This window comes from Clavelina lepadiformis, chromosome 4 (genome assembly GCF_947623445.1).
Source record: "Clavelina lepadiformis chromosome 4, kaClaLepa1.1, whole genome shotgun sequence".
In the NCBI taxonomy this organism is placed as follows: domain Eukaryota; kingdom Metazoa; phylum Chordata; class Ascidiacea; order Aplousobranchia; family Clavelinidae; genus Clavelina; species Clavelina lepadiformis.
In genome coordinates this window covers 20065028-20082310 of record NC_135243.1, presented here as the reverse complement: position 1 = coordinate 20082310, position 17283 = coordinate 20065028, and the positions used below count along the sequence as shown (strand labels likewise).

Genomic DNA, 17283 nt, shown 5'->3' with positions numbered 1-17283 from the left:
ACCGTTGGAAAATACCAGTCCGGGATCGATACTACTGTTACCATATACTTTGAAATGTCATAATATCAATCAGCCATGCACTATCATTTTATAGTGCTGCTACTTTTGATACTTTCCAAAACCATATTTCGATGTTTAATTCAGCACTGGTGTTTTTCTATAATAAAACCAGTTTATTGTTTATAAGGATAAATTATTAAAATCTATAATTTAACAGATTTTAAGAGATGTATAATTGAATTTATGAATTTCTGAATTATTGAATTATTGAATTTCTGTTTCTCCAGAAATAAATTGCTCCATAACAATCTATTTTGATTTAAAGACAACATCTGCGCAAACGCTAACCGTAAAAACGCTTTAACAAACAAAACCAATTCACTTAAAGAAAACTCGGAAATCTTGGTTTAGCGAAATGAGTCTGTTCAATCGCTTTTGGGCATTTTCATTGTACAGTGTTTTGAATGGAATCTTGCCCTTTTGTACAGTGTAGACTGTAGATAGTGTTACACCATCACACGAAAATCGTTTTTGTAACTTAAAGTAACTCCTAAGTAAAATCAACTACTTTATGTGGTACACCGTGAAAAAAATGTATAGTATGATAATAACATCGGCCTATGGAAAGCCTATTACTACGTTCCTTTTATTAGCAGCTACAATCCCGGTAACTAAGCTAGTTGTTGTGCAAGTTCCGGTTGAAAAATACATTTTTTGCCGAATGTGAGACTGTTCAACAACGCCATTGAACAGGAGCAAACATCGTTAATACTTTGGTTAAGGGCAATTACAATTTACAACAGTCGCGCCACCGGGTATCGAAGACCGTTATTGCCGTTATTACCGTTCCCAGCGCCCTAGCCACTCGTCTACCTAGCAGACAGGCCGAAGCAATATATCGAGACGACGCACATTGCTAGTCGGCAGAGCGGAGTTTTGACAGAGTTTTTCGGTCCGTTTGTCTGTGAGGTTTCTCCTGCTTAACGGCTTGTCGATGTAATCAATTATTGTAGACAGGTTTTAGAATCGGGCAAGGATTGATTAAAATCACCAGGATTGTAAAATTTGTATACAATATATGTATACATCGTCTAAAACTTTTATTAAGCAAACATTTTCAAATAAATGTTACTTGTTTTATATAAACTGAACTACAGCTGAAATTTACTAGTGTTAAAAAGATTTTTAAAGTAGATTACCTTTATTTCCCATGTATTTAAATATTCTTAATATAACTTTAACTGGTATCTTGATAATCTTTACAAATTTAATGCGAGTTGACCGTAAAGAAGGGTGGTCGTTTATACCCACATCAAATGGATTTAGAGCTGTTCAAGCGACATAGCAAGTGATCCAAAACCTCTTTCAAGAGTGCTTTATCTTAAATGTGACATGGAATGACAGTATGTCAAGCTGTTTGAAGTATAAAGTTGAAGTCTGCCTTGCCGGTATTAAAGACGGTCACCGTTTATAGACGGTATTTATTTCTTGTCCATTTTTTGTCAAAAAATCATCTTAGACAAATAGCCCCAGGGTTATTTGTGTTGACCTTGTACTATTTTGAAGGCGACCGGTCTGTCCAATTTCCATCACGGTCACAGTTGACAGTGTTAAGCAAAACTGTTCTCTCATCCGCCTGATTGCGATCATTGAGTTGTGAAAGTTCCCAGACCTCAAGCCCAGCAAGAAATGGAATTTATCTCGCTTGTAGTTGGCAGTATCTACCTTGTTCTTATTTTGGCTCCGGTTTCTTCGACACATCGAACATCTTATCCCAACAACGATGCCAGTGAAAGGCAGTCTAATACACCACTGAAATTCCACGCTAGCACTGAATGAAGGAGCACTTTTGCTGGATTCTATGAGCTAGAAATGGTAAAATTATTTGAATATTGTATCACGAATGCCAAGCAAAGTCATGAATAATCTCTACTATTTGATGCAATTTTAAAATAATGCAATTACATTCGGCAAAATTTAGTTTAAGTGGAATAAAAAACAATATCTGTGTAATTTGTTTTGTATAAAATTTTACTTTCATAATTTATGCTTCATTTTTGATCACCGAACTTAGCATCTCTCGTTTAGTATTTAAATGGAAAGGCTTAATTTTTTCATTATACATTGCTTTTGATTTCCTTTTTTTTCATTTTGGCCGAAACTTTTGTTATTTTGCTTGTTTGTATTTCCTGCTGCTGCTGATTTTGATGTTCAGACTTTATGACGTAGACAGAAACATAAACTGTAGATTTTACACTTAACAGAATTCTGATGGCAACAATGCTGTGCAGATGGCTCTCACAAATCCTGATCTTTATGTTCTAAAACCACAGCGGGAAGGAGGAGATGAAATTTTTAAAACAGATGTCTCATTCGATTAGAAAAGTTTTAAAGTATTTTCTCTATCAACCACCTGACTACATAGAAAAGCTTTTGTTTATTTCTCTTTTAAGGGAACAACATTTATGGTGAACATATAGTGACTTTACTCAGTGAGATTGGCAACGATGAAAGACGATGTGCTTATATTTTGATGGAAAAAATCTGCCCAATACCATTGGATAATATATTTGTTACTGCTAGTGGTCACCAAAAAGTACAAGCTATAAGCGAGTTAGGAATATTTGGTGTAATACTGGCGTAAGTTTTGTTATTATGCTTTTGTATTGCTCGAGGTATTACTGTCAATCGGGTGACAGCAATAAAGCATTTGGTAGGAAAGGAATAATTGAAAGTTTAGTAGCATTGTTTTTTGTGAACAAAATTTGTCTGACTCAAGTTTTTGTTTTGCAGACGAGGAAATGATGTTATTGAAAATTATTCTGCTGGTCATCTTCTGCGTTCAAAGTCCCACGAACATAATGATGGAGGTATTGGTAGCGGCCTAGCTGTACTGGATTCACCATTTCTTGTCTGAAATCAGCTTTTACAACTGTGTAGTAGTTACACAAACTAGCGGTTTGCATGTCACAAAATCTATAGCATCGCCTCTTACAGATACCTTGCGATCCTTAAAAAAACGCTTATTACATCTGTCACGGGAAAACTTTTACGCACCTCTTTTAGAAGCATTGCATTTTAATGTTATATAATCCAATTTTTAAGGCACTAGTTTGCGGTGTAGTTCGTTATTGTGTAGTAATATTTTACCCTTGTGGCACTTGTGACCCTTTTTATCGTTTTTAGCAAATTGTAGATGTAGATACACGTACACGTTTTTCTTTGTTCCCTACAACTCTTCCCCGAAACATGTCACGCTACCCGCGAATCCTTTTTCTCGTTGATTAATGATGGTGGATGGTACGATGGTTTGGTGACCAAGGGTTGACTGGTCATTCTACGTTTTGGTTTAATATAACAAAGACGGTTGTTTTTATTTAAAGGATGCAAATACCTTTATTTTTATTCTGCACACGCAGGAGTTAAGAAATAGAATGCTAATAAAAGTTAGAAGAGCATAGGCGGGCTAATGGACTAGCCGTAAGAGCGGGGGAAGTTTCCTGGCTAAAGAAAATCTTGTTACATATCTATTAACTATTGTTATCATAATAATCGTCACATATGTAACTAGAATTTTGTCGTTCATGAAGCCAGGTTTAATTCCACGTTTACGGTGAACCGCAACACCCTTAAATGTGAATAACTATATACAGTGTAGCGTTGTCAAGCTTATAAAACATACTGATGATTTTTGAAAATCCACATTTAATTGGTCACAGCCAGACACCGACTAAAACCTCTTAACCCTAGAACTACTAGAATTTTTTACTTCGAGAATTACCAAAGGGGTCAATTGACCCTTGCGTTTAATATGAAGGCTTTTTAACGAAATATCACCATTTTTCTCATATATTTTTATAGAAATTAGATTAGACATTGTGACCTTTGTCTTTAATGACATCACACTGTTTTAATTGTTTCGCTTTGCACACTAACAATATCATTGTGTGAAGTCAATGTTCTCTGGATTTAAATAATTTGCTTAGTTTTTTGAAGTGCTTATCGTGATTTTGAGATAAATGCAGTGACTTTTTGACGGCGCAAACTTTGCAGAAGACAATGAATTTGTCATTGATAACAAGCAGCAAGAAACTAATCTAGTTGATAGCCTTGTAAAGTTGCTTGAAGGATACCAGTAATCTTACAGCATTCCTAGCCAACGAGTATCTGAAATTTCATAGTTGAGCGTTAGATAGCGGCCTTTACTGTGTTTTACAGACATTCTGTAGCTATTAGTCTCAGACACCGGTTTTTGTTTCAGACTTTAACGCTGTTGCTACTGTTAGGGCAAATGCTAAATTGTAATTTGTAGTGTGCAGTTATCTACTATGTCTAGGTTTACAGCAGATAGAAGGTATAATTTCCAAGAAGTTCTTCGAATTCTTCGAGTTGATGAAGACTCAGATGAAGAAGACTTTGATTAGCCAGAACCAAGCATACGTGAGATTGACAAAGAGTTTGACATAGAGCAAGATGTTGTGCAAGAAGAAAGTAGTTCGGAAAATGATGTCCCTACTTCGCAAAAAAGAGAGAAGATAGTCAGTAGAGATGGTACCATTTGGGCACCTGAGTTTCCAACACAAAATGACAAGTTTGACAAAATGACAACTGACAAGTTTGCGGCAATTCGAGATTTGTGGAATGCAGTGATGGACAACTGCCAAAAGTCTTATTTTCCTCATTCACATGTTACAGTTGATGAGCAACTTTTCCCTTGCAGACCAAGGTAAGGCTACATATACTTGTTGTTGCATACAATTACCATATCTGTACTCTCTGTATCAATTTATATTCGTATCAACATTTAGATGCTCATTCATACAGTACATGCCCCAAAAGCCAGCGAAATTTGGTATAAAGTTTTGGATGTTGTGCGATGCTACGACCTACTACGTTTTGAAAGCTTTTCCTTATGTTGGAAAAGAAGACCGGGAAGGTGGACTTGGGGAGCATGTGGTATTGTCGTTGATGGAAGCTTACAAGAACTGTGGGCTCAATGTAACTACTGACAACTTCTTTACATCATTGGCTCTTGCTAGGAAGTTACTTGAGAGGAACACTACAATTATTGGCACTATCAGATCCCATCGCCGAGAAATTCCCTCTGATGTTCAGCTTGGAAAAAATACGCCACTGTACACTTCAAAATTTGTTTTCACACATTCCCAAGAAAATATTATGCTTCTCAGTTATAAGGCGAAGAAGAATAAAGTAGTGTATCTACTTTCTTCACTTCACAATGTTATGGAGGTAGATGATAAAGCCAAGAAGAAACCAAGGGCTATTCTAGACTACAACGATAGTAAGGGTGGAGTGGATACCGCTGATGAAATGCTCCGCGCTTACTCTACTAAAGCAGCATCACGAAGATGGCCACTTGCTGCATTTTTCAACTTGTTGGACATTGTGACACTGGATGCATACGTAATATGCAAAGATGTGCAAATAACAATTAAAAAGAGGAGGGATTTTATTATCGAACTGGCTGAAAAGCTGTGCCTAGCAGAGAAAAACAGAAGACGTACAGTTCCGCAAGTTTTTCATCTGAAACGCACACGAGAACATGCTGAAGAAGAATTACCACTCAATAAAGAACCAAATGTAAAATATGCCAGTCAAACAAAACAAGGGTACAATGTTATAACTTTTCAAAGTTTGTTTGTGGAACGTGTAGTACACCTGTGTGTAAAAGTTGTTTCGAAATGTAACTGAACAAATGAATATTTTCGGCTTAGGGGTCAATTGACCCCTGTGGTAATTCACCGTTTTTCATTCCAAAACACCTGTTTTGAAAAAAAATTTCGATTGTCGTGTTGATGATGTGTCAAATAACCAGAAAGAATAAAAGTAAAAAAGTTTGAGGTTCCTAGCAGAAAACACTTCTTGTTAAAATAAAAAAAAAAATTGCAAAAGGGTCAATTGACCCCTGTGGTAGTCCTAGGGTTAAAAAAGCGCTCAACCTTTATATTTGACAAGGCTATCAAACCATGTCATCAAAATAGCCAAGAACAAACAAGCAAAAGGTGTTAATTAGTCAAAACGCTTCAAACGAAAACACGACGATAAGCAACCATACAATACGCGAAGAACATAGTTCGCAACACGTACATTTATGGACTTTTTTCTCCATCATTTCTCTCCACCTCTTAAAACATTTAAAGTCTCTTCAAATTCTTTTTTTTCAACACTTCTCCAGAGTTTTAATCTTGTCCGTTTGAAGTCCTTCCATTGTTAAGCGCTTTGTGCATTGACCATAAAGATTCTTTTAAATTTATTCTTAAATGCAAAGAATAAATAGTTTTATAATCAGGTATTAGTATCTTTTAAAGTTTGCACTGCATACACTGCAGTTTGTAGTTGATCTCGATACACTCTCAGTCGGACGGTCTTGCATTTTGTGTTAAAAGGTAGCACAGCTACTTGAGTTGTACTAAGGACAAAGCTTGTTTCGTTACACGAAAAATTGGTGGCCTCCTGTGTACAATGAAAGCAGGAGAAGTTTTTCCTTTAACCAAATAAAACTTGACTTGACTTTTTTGAAATTTTAGGTAATGCTTTATCCGACTATACTTATAGTTTCAATTGGAATTGTAAGCCAAACCGAATGTTTATTCCAACGTTTGTTTGTTTCTTTGTCCAATTATACTAAATGTATTCTACATTCTACTAAAAGATTTATGAAAAGTAGACTAGCCGTTTTTCAATTACTGCAAAGTTTTTGATTTTGATTTGCAGTCGAATGATTAATTAATTATCACTGCCCAACAAAAAAAAATTTTTTTTTAGTTGCCAGCGATGTTTCAACGGATTTAGGGTAATTTGAGGTCGCTGATTCCGAATTTAGCATTGGTTTTGCTGAATTGGTTCTAGTTTTCGAGATATAGTCATTTTCTTTATTTCAGCATTTTTCACTATTTCTGGCATTAGTGACAGTGTTTTAGCTATCACATCATTGTTTGCGTTTGGGTTGAAACCTCAGAATAGACTCAATTGTGATTCTTATTAAATAAACCTGCCTTATTTGTTGATGTACTGATAAAAATGCGCTAATTTCTCCTGATTTCTTGAAATTTTTAATGCACTGAAGGCAAGAATCGCTGACCTTGAACAAGTTTGCTTCTTTCGAGTTGCAGGTGTATAAAGCGTTACTCTTCTTAAAACTAGTTAGTAAGGCGACCGGTTGAGCACTGCAAAAGCATTCCCGTACCTGCGTTTACATCAGTACCAGATTTTCAAGAAACAGATATTGAGGAAAAGCATGAAAGGAAACATAGTGAAGCAAATGGTGACAGTTTTATTGATTACAAAGAAAGTTCTTCCACTCTCGAACAGTTCACACAAAAGGAATTTATCAGAGACCTTAACTTATCAAAAGAAGCATCTGAGGTTTCAGCTTCCAGACTGAAGGAGAAGAACTGTCTAAAGGCGGATGCAAAGATAACAGCTTACCGGACTAGAGAAGAGGAACTCCTTCCTTCTTCAGTCAAGATGCAGACCTTGTATATTGAAATGATATAACTGGACTTCTCCTCAAAATGAAAATTCCTAGACTACAAACAAGAAGACTGGCGATTGTTTATAGACAGCTCTACCAGAAGTTTGAAATGCATTCTGTTGCATAATGGCAACTGCTATGCATCTCTACAAAACTGAAAGAAGAGTATGAAAACGTCCAATTAGTTGTACGGAAGATCTGCTATGCTGAGCACCAGTGGTCGATTTGTGTTGACTTAAAGATGGTGAAATTTTTTGCTTGGGCAGCAAAGTGGATAAACTAATTATCCCTGCTTTATGTGCTTGTGGGACAGCAGGGCAAAAATCCAGCACTGGGTAAAAAGGCATGGTTCACAAGAGAAGACCTGAAAGTAGGTAAAGCAAATGTGATTAAAGAACCTTTGTTTCAAAGAAAGAAGATCATTTTACCACCTCTCCATGTCAGGCAAATGTGATTGTTGTAAAAGTTTTTGTAGACGTTTTCCAAAACTGACAATCGAAAAATTGAAAGCAGGCATTTTTGATGGGCCTCAAATTCGCAAATTAATCAATCATTCAAATTTGGAACAAGCATGAACAATGTGGAATTCAAAGCTTGGTCCTGTTTTGTGTCTGTGGCGAAGAACTTTTTGGAAACCACAAAGCAGAAAACTATCCAGAGCTGGTGGAAAATATGCTCGAGGCCTACCAACAGGTAGGGGCAAATATGAGCATTTAAGTGCACTATCTCCACAGCCATTTGGATAAATTTCCTGACAATTTGGGAGATTTTTCTGAAGAACAAGGGGAGAGATTTCATCAGGACATAAAGGTGATGGAAGAAAGATACCAGGGCAGATGGGAGAAAAACATGATGGCAGACTAATGTTGGTGTTTTCAGCATTATTGTACTGACGTCCGCCATAAAAAAAGTCATACAAAAAGCGATTCACCAGCAACTATATATAAAAATAGACTTATTACGCACTGATTGATTTAGTATTGTGATATTTATGCATTTGATTATATTACTGGCTATTGTCCAAGTGTATTACAGTTGGCTGAGACCTGAAACCTAGTACTGCGTTATGTGTGATATGAGTGGAATTTCCGAAAGTGAAAAATCTAAATATCTCAAAAACTAGAGCCAATTGAGAAAAATGATTGCCATTTTTGAAATCAGCGACCCCAAATTAGCCTAAAATCGTTGTCAAATCTTTGGCATAAAAAATCGTGTTGACCAGTGTTATCTTTTGAGTTTGGTCGGGCTATTATAGCTACAATACGTACATGAAGACTTCCTTTGGCAGTGCATTGTGCTTGATATAATGTCATTCAATGTTACATTTGTAGGTTGTTATAATACAGTAGGTCAAGTTTGTAACAGTTTTGACATCACATTGCCGTTTATTATAATACCGACGTCGCCCAGTCGGAAATTTATCTTTGGCTATAGCAGGAAACCGACGATTTTGCGTGTAACGAAACAAGCTTTAATTGTCCTTAGTACAACTCAAGTAGCCGTGCTACTTTTTAACACAAAATGCAAGACCGTCCGACTGAGAGTGTATCGAGATCAACTACGAACCGCAGTGTATGCACTGCAAACTTTAAAAGATACTAATACCTGCTTGTAAAACTATTTATTCTTTGCATTTAAGAATAAATTTAAAAGAATCTTCATGGTCAATGCACAAAGCGCTTAACAATGGAAGGGCTTCGAACGGACAAGATTAAAACTCTGGAGAAGTGTTGAAAATACAAAAAGAAATTGAAGAAACTCTAAATGTTTTATGAGGTGGAAAGCACTGATGGATAAAAAAAATACCATGTATGTATGTGTTGCAAACTATGTTTCTCGCGTATTGTATGGTTGCTTATCGTCGTGTTTTCGTTTGAAGCGTTTTAACCAATTAGAAACTTTTGCTTGTTTGTTCTTGGCTAATTTGATCACATGGTTTGATAGCCTTGTCAAATATAAAGGTTGTGCGCTATTTTAAGGGGTTTTTGGTCGTTGTCTGGCTGTGACCAATTAAATGTGGATTTTCAAAGATCATCGGTTTATTATATTAGCTTGACAACGTTATACAGTACAGTATATAGTTACTCACAGTTAAGTGTGTAGCGTTTCACCGAAAACGTGGAATTAGACATGGCTTCGTGAACGACAAAATTCTCCACTTATTTGACGATAATTATGATAACAATAGTTACTAGATGTGTAACCAAGATTTTCTTTACTCAGGAAACTTCCCGCTCTTACGGCTAGTCCATTAGCCCGCCTATGCTCTTCTAACTTTTATTAGCATTCTATTTCTTAACTCCTGCGTGTGCAGAATAAAAACAAAGATATTTGCATCCCTTCAATAAAAACAACCGTCTTTGTTATATTAAACCAAAACGTAGAATGACCAGTCAACCCTTGGTCACCAAACCATTGTACCATCCACCGTTGCTCGCGGGTAACGTGACATGTTTCGGGGAAGAGTTGTAGGGAACAAAGAAAAACGTGTACGTGTATCTACATCTACAAATCGCTAAAAACGATTAAAAGGGTCACAAGTCTCAAAATATTACCAACTTACACAATGACAATCTACACCGCAAACTAGTGCCTTAAAAACTGGATTATATAACATTAAAATGCAATGCTTCTAAAAATATTCCGGTGACAGATGTAATAAGTGGTTTTTTAAGGATCGCAAGGTATCTGTAAGAGGCGATGCTATAGATTTTGTGACATGCAAACCGCTAGTTTGTGTAACTACTACACAGTTGTAAAAGCTGATTTCAGAAAAGAAATGGTGAATCCGGTACGGATAGGCCGTTATCAATACCTCCATCATTATGTTCGTGGGACTTTGAACGCAGAAGATGACCAGCAGAATAATTTTCAATAACATCATTTCCTCGTCTGCAAAACAAAACTTAAGTTAGACAAATTTGGTTCACAAAGCAATGCTTCAAAACTTTCAATTATTCCTTTTCTACCAAATGCTTTATTGGTGTCACCCGAGTTACAGTAATACCTTGAGCAATACAAAAGCATAATAACAAAACTTACGCCAGTATTACACCAAATGTTCCTAACTCGCTTATAGCTTGTACTTTTTGGTGACCACTAGCAGTAACAAATATATTATCCAATGGTTTTGGGCAGATTTTTTCCATCAAAATATAAGCACATCGTCTTTCATCGTTGCCAATCTCACTGAGTAAAGTCACTATATGTTCACCATAAATGTTGTTCCCTTAAAAGAGAAATAAACAAAAGCTTTTCAATGTAGTTAGGTGGTTGATAGAGAAAATACTTTAAAACATTTCTAATCGAATAAAACAACTGTTTCAAAGACTTCACCTCCTCCTTCCCGCTGTGGTTTTAGAACATAAAGGTCAGGATTTGTGAGAGCCATCTGCACAGCATTGTCGCCATCAGAATTCTGTTAAGTGTATAATCTACAGTATATGGTTCTGTGTACGTCATAAAGTCTGAAGATCAACTTTAGCAGCAGCAGGAAATACAAACAAGCAATAAAACAAAAGTTTCGGCAAAAATGAAAAAGAAGGAAATCAATAGCAATGACAAATAGCAAATTAAGCTTTTCTATTTAAATATAAAAAATAAGATGCTAAGTTCGGTGATCAAAAATGAAGCATAAATTATGAATGCAATGTTTTATACAAAACAAAATTAAGAAAAACATTGTTTTTGATTTCACTTAAAATAAACCTTGCTTAATGTAAATACATTATTTTCAAATTGCATCAAATAATAAAGATTATTTATGACGTTGCTTGGCATTTTTGAAACAATATTCAAATAAATTTACCATTTCTAACTCATAGAATCCAGCAAAAGTGCTCCTTATTTTTCGGACAACATCGACATCATCAATAAATCTTTCAAGAACATCGGGTTTTGCCAGGACTTCTTGCATCTTTTTGCATCCGGCAAGTTGGTAGCCAATACTGGGACAAAGTATGGCACGACTCATTTCGACTTTGAGGCGAACATCCCAAAACTGCAATCGTGTTTAAACATATTAAGAGTTTGCTAAAACTTGCAGAAACATTTGATTAACAGCAATGGATAAAATAGATTTATGTTATGTGAAACTTTTTTGATATACAATATTGTTTTTTGACAAGTACCTTTTCATCGGTGTAATCGTTTGCAGTGTAAAGAACTCGAAAGTAAACAATGGCAACTTCTTCGTCGTCACTATGGTGAAGTATCAATAATTTACAAGACATCATGCGTGTTCTTTACGAATGTTTAACATATTGGTGGATATACTGTAATTCGAAAAATGCACTCACACAAAGAGCTTGCCATCTGGTGACAGTGCGATGCTTGCAATAAGCTCCCAACATGTCTTCCTTCTCACTATGATGTGTTCATCGAGGTTATAAATTGCATATTCCACAGCCCGTTGATCAAAAATATTTGGTGTATTATCTTTGCATAGGATTAGGATAATAGCATTTGGGTTGCCGTAATCTTTCCAAGCGGTTAAAAATCCTTGGGTAATTTTACTTAAGCTTTCATTTTTAGGCAGATGAGCGGTAAGTTCTTTTATTTTTGCATATTGTAAAACATCAGAATGGACAGAACTCAGTCCACTGCCAAGTTTTATGCCACCTGAAGCAATGGTATTTATTTCAATTTGCTTGGGATTGAAAAACTCTTTTCCACTTTTGTCGACAACGCATTCAAACATGTAATCAGAGCGCAAAATCCCGAAATCTAACCTCTAGGCATAAATATAATAAAGCAAATTAGTTTTTTTCAAATTTTATAATATGATATTGCACTTTACAACTTTTACACGGTGACACAGATTATTTACCAGTAACAAGCCACACGTTACATGCAGTAGATGTTTTAAGATAGTCGTTATGAAGCTGGGGAAAACGTTAAACAAAAGTAGCCTACATGGCAAAACTGAAAAACTTTCTGCCAAAGTTGAAAGTCATCACAATGGGTACATACTTGTTTATCAGATGCCTTTGAAGCTTTGTAAATATCATATAGCCTCTTGGTGAAATCATCAACTTTGATAACACTATGAAAGGGATTAATAGCTTTAAATGTCGTGGTGTTTGAAAGAAATGAGCATTAAACGCTAACAAAAAGTTACTTAACGTCTCACTCTCACTTCTTAAAAGCAGCTGACATAAATTCATCGTCCTGGCTAACATCATGTATCAACTTATTGATGTGAGGTTGTAAAAATGTCAAGAGTTGAAATCCATCTTTGGGGATAGGTGAAGGTAGCAAAAAGCATGGAACACACATGTAAGTCTACAAACAAAAGGAAACCAGCAAGGTAACAAGTTAGGTATTTCTGCCCAGTCCAAAACTATACCTGTTAGTTTTATTTAATGCATAATACTGTAACTGAATTGGTTGGACACCCTTAATTCAAATCTTGAATCATTAAAATATTCATAATTTAATGCGTTAGCAGTAAAGATACTTGTAATTGCATGATGAAGCAAGTATTCGTTAACCGAAAAAAGATCTTACGGTATATACGAAAACAAGAATGCAAATTTGCGTAACAAGCAATATAAAGACCTAACTTGCAATCAGGCTTTCCGTTTTTTAATAAGCATAGGGCATTGCAAGATTTTGAAATTTTCACTAACCCAACTTGCAAATTTTGAAAATATGCCTCACTCTTGCTGTTATAGAACTTTGTATGACGGTATTATTACAAGAATACAGTTCAAGACGTTTCAAGTCGGCCTCCAGACGTATTCTGCTGTTCTCTGTTGGCTCGTACAAAAATGTAAATGACATTCAATATATCACGCTGTGATGAAACTTATAAATCTTAAACTACGAGCGATTTTGTGGATAACGATTCAAAGATCACGTGTCCTGTTATGTTTGTTTTTGAGCCTTGCTTTCGTGTCTTTGTGGTCAGTCCATAAAGTGGGTCAACCCAGCTCTTTATTGGATGCAGACACGCGGAGCTAAAGTATGGGTATATTATAGCAGCACGCATTATACTTAGTAATTCCTCATTATTCCTATTAGCTCCTCCTCATTATTCTCCTCCTTCCAAGGCTCTAAGTTATCAGTACTGTCAAAGATGTCAACATATGTAGCTTATATGTCAACATATGCAATACAAGCCAACTTTCGGAACTGGTTTCAATGAGTTTCAACAAGTTGTTCGTTTTTCCAATAAAATTTTATCTAAGTTTTTTTGAAATTTTAGATGATAATGATGGTAGTGAATGTAAACTTGAAAACGCTGTACTGTTAATATCAACACTCCGTATATGTGCATCATGAAACAAACTATTGTTAAAATACAAACCTTGGTTTGTGATTGGCTATCTATTTTCCGCATAACAATTCCTTTTGAAACGCAAAGGTCACGTGTACTTTCCACCAAGCTGTTGACATTTTCTTTTTCCAGTTTGGAACACAATGAAAACATGTTGCTTTTAATGCAAGGACTTGCACAATACTGTTAAGTTTCTGTCATGTATTTAACAGAAAATCTTTTATTGCTTGAAAATCTCTTGTGCAATGGAAATCGTAAACGGTTTGTAGCCTGCACAGCCCATAGCGCAAAATAAACGATAATACTTTTAAAGCGATAAAATTTATTTGTTGGGGCGATGCCTTCATCTAGTGTTTATATTAGTAATATTAACACATGTAATGCGACTAATATTGGCTCTCGTGCGTTTCTTAAGCCATGAAGTACTAGAAATAAAACTTTACTTTCACTTAAAACATCTACAACGAATAAGAAAACTTAATTTTACTTTTAACAATGTACATGTCCATATTTTTACTCCACATGGTGTCTCATTGAGTGATCATCATTCCTGGCAAAACATCAAACTTCTACTCCGATACTTTCACTTCTCGTAAGTGCTTTTCAAAAAGGCGTTGTACCGTTCGTTTTTTACGTGTTACATTTATACTAAACTGACTGCAAACAAGCTAAGCCTATCGGACTCCTAACGCTGTCGTTGCAGGAAATCGTATCGCTTCAATAAGAAGCACCCGGAAATGATTTCAAAATTTTCAGTTATACCGGAAAGATATTTTCCTGCTAGATAAGGCGCAACAGTTAAAATGTGTCTTATTCTAAACACGACCATCTATACACATTCAAATAATTTAAAATGTAACATAATCACCGATAGTAATTATATCTTCAATCGTTAAATATGTTCAGTTCTATTGCTCAAACTAAACGATTTTTTTACAGTTGTAAAGCAGTTTTAAGAAGTATTTATAAGGCTCTTGCATGGTAATATAAGGCTTACGATCGGTTAGTCATACTTGGGCCAATCATTGCCCATTGCCAATCATTGCCAATCATTGCCGGTTAGTCATACTTGGGCCAATCATTGCCCATTGTTATAATAAAGCAAATTATTTTTTTTCAAGATTTATAATATGATATTGCACTTTACAACTTTTACACGGTGGCACAGAATATTTACCAGTAACAAGCCACACGTTACATACAGTAGATGTTTTAAGATAGTCGTTATGAAGCTGGGGAAAACGTTAAACAAAAGTCCATGGCAAAACTGAAAAACTTTCTGCAAAGTTGAAAGTCATCACAATGGGTACATACTTGTTTATCATATGCCTTTGAAGCTTTGTAAATATCATATAGCCTCTTGGTGAAATCTTCAACTTTGATAACACTATGAAAGGGATAGGTAAAGGTAGCAATAAGCATGGAACACATATGTATGTCTACAAGCAACAGAAAACCAACAAAGTAACAAGTTAGGTATATCTGCTTAGCCCAAGACTATACCTCTTAGTTTTGTTTAATGCATAATACTGTAACTGAGTTGGTTGCATCCAGATAAAGGAATGTTACCAAGATGCAAGACCACTACTTTCAAGTCTTGTACGATGATAAAAGGTCTTGATCCTCATCTTGATCACTGGACAGCTCACTGGATGAGTACTGCTGCGTAGCGTATGCCAACCGGCAACACTTTTCATACAAACCTAATAAAAATAATGGAACAAGTAAGTCTCGTTAATCTAAATGAGTTTACACAAAAAGATTTGCTTTCGGAAAAACGATATTTCTGGATGTTTTGTTTCTCCTGATAATGAAATGCAAAATGCAGTAACCTGGCCTTCACCAGGTCAAGTTGACACGAACTGATTCCCACCCTTGTCATAAGAAATATATACAACGAAGTAGATTTTCCGCATCTTATATGACATGTTTAAATGAAACTGAAACTGTTTTTCTTTATCCTTAGGACAAAAATCTAGTTTGCTGTGGTTGGTTTGGTCTTATACATACAACAGCGGCCAGTTGTAATGCTTTTTGTTTATTGGCCACACTGTGTAACTCAAATACAAACCTCCTGAAACCTAGAACGGTTGCTAGTAAAATGGACATTGCCCATGTTCCCTTTACTACAGGCTTCATGGGTTTGTCATTGCAACGCGTTTGGTTGTTTTCTGTAACATTGTGATGTCAGAATACCTTTAACCTAAAGCGTAAGAAATAAAAATGCTTTAAAATCGGATAGAAAGGAATGTTTTTGACATCTGGAGAAGTTTGTAGGCCTACATGTGCGTTTGCACGTTACGTTAACTTAAGGCTTCCACAATTTCACCGGAAAAAAATCGTGCGTTCAAAGCTCTTTTTCACAGTTTCTTGTTAACCTAAGTTAGATGTTATAAAAAAATGCAAATCTACCTTCTAATCTAAATCTAAGTTTAATGAAACCCTAGATAACTAAAATCAAGATTTTGCAAAACAATTTTTTTAACCCTGGGTTTCTCAAACGGGGGCCATGGGGTCTTTCTCAGCGGGCCACGAGCAGATGCCTCACTATTGAGCTATAGTGTAGTAGTAATGGAAGTCGAGGCAAAGCGGGACACAAGTTTCTCACGTTTTTGTGCTTATGCTTGCCGTGCAAAATTTACGGCTCGACAGCTACTGCAAATGTAGTAGTGAAGTACAGAAGTGTTTTGCAATCAACAATTTGCATATTTTATTGATGTGCAAGGGGCACGGATTTTGAGGGTCACTATAAGGGGGACACGAGCCATGAAAGGTTGAAAGCCACTGTCCTAACATAACCACTTATCTGTACCTATGAGTGACGTGACCTACTTTCGGTGAAATGATCACTCTCTTAACTTAAAGGTTTAAGTTTCAGCCCAATGATCATTGAAAATGTACGTAAATGCATATTGACCCCGCCGCATTTTATGCTGTTCACTGTAATTTAAAACAACAACAAAATCTTTAAATACGCTTCATTTTATGGCTATAATAAGTAACATTTATCATCAATCGTTTCATCATTCATTCGTTTTTTTAAAATACTCTTCAAAACTGATTTACAACTGTAAAATGTTTGTTTAGTTTGAGCAATAGAACTGAATATATTTAACGATTGAACATATAATTGCTATCGGTGATTATGTTCCATTTTAGATGATTTGAATGTGTGTAGATGGTCGTGTTTAGAATTAAACACTACGGATACTGTTTTAACTGTTGCGCCTTATCTAGCAGGAAAATATCTTTCCGGTATAACTGAAAATTTTGACATCATTTCCGGGTGCTTCTTATTGAAGCGACACGATTTCCTGCAACAACAGTGTTAGGAGTCCGATAGGCTTAGCTTGTTTGCAGTCAGTTTAATATAAATGTAACATGTGAAAAAGGAACGGTGCAACACCTTTTTGAAAAGCACTTACGAGAAGTGAAAGTGTCAGAGTAAAAGTTTGATGTTTTGCCAGACATGATGAACACTCGATGAGACACCATGTGGAGTAAAAAT

At 35.7% G+C, this 17283-nt stretch overlaps 1 protein-coding gene and 1 long non-coding RNA gene across 2 annotated transcripts; one reads left to right on the top strand and one right to left on the bottom strand.

The window, feature by feature from the left end:
• The first annotated feature begins 1562 nt into the window (after positions 1–1562).
• On the top strand, positions 1563–3346 carry LOC143452628 (uncharacterized). The gene is made up of 3 exons (XR_013115074.1): positions 1563–1875; positions 2265–2640; positions 2794–3346. It is a non-coding gene; the product is annotated as an uncharacterized LOC143452628 (long non-coding RNA).
• Positions 3347–9758: 6412 nt separating this feature from the next.
• LOC143452042 (glutathione synthetase-like) lies at positions 9759–13965 on the bottom strand. The gene is made up of 9 exons (XM_076952863.1): positions 13806–13965; positions 12633–12778; positions 12467–12539; positions 11794–12227; positions 11626–11695; positions 11304–11495; positions 10832–10913; positions 10538–10724; positions 9759–10387 (listed from the first exon to the last, which is right to left on the bottom strand). Exons 1-9 carry the CDS (start codon positions 13926–13928, stop codon positions 10264–10266), a joined length of 1431 nt encoding a protein of 476 aa, XP_076808978.1. The 5' UTR covers positions 13929–13965; the 3' UTR covers positions 9759–10263.
• Between the last annotated feature and the right edge of the window lie 3318 nt (positions 13966–17283).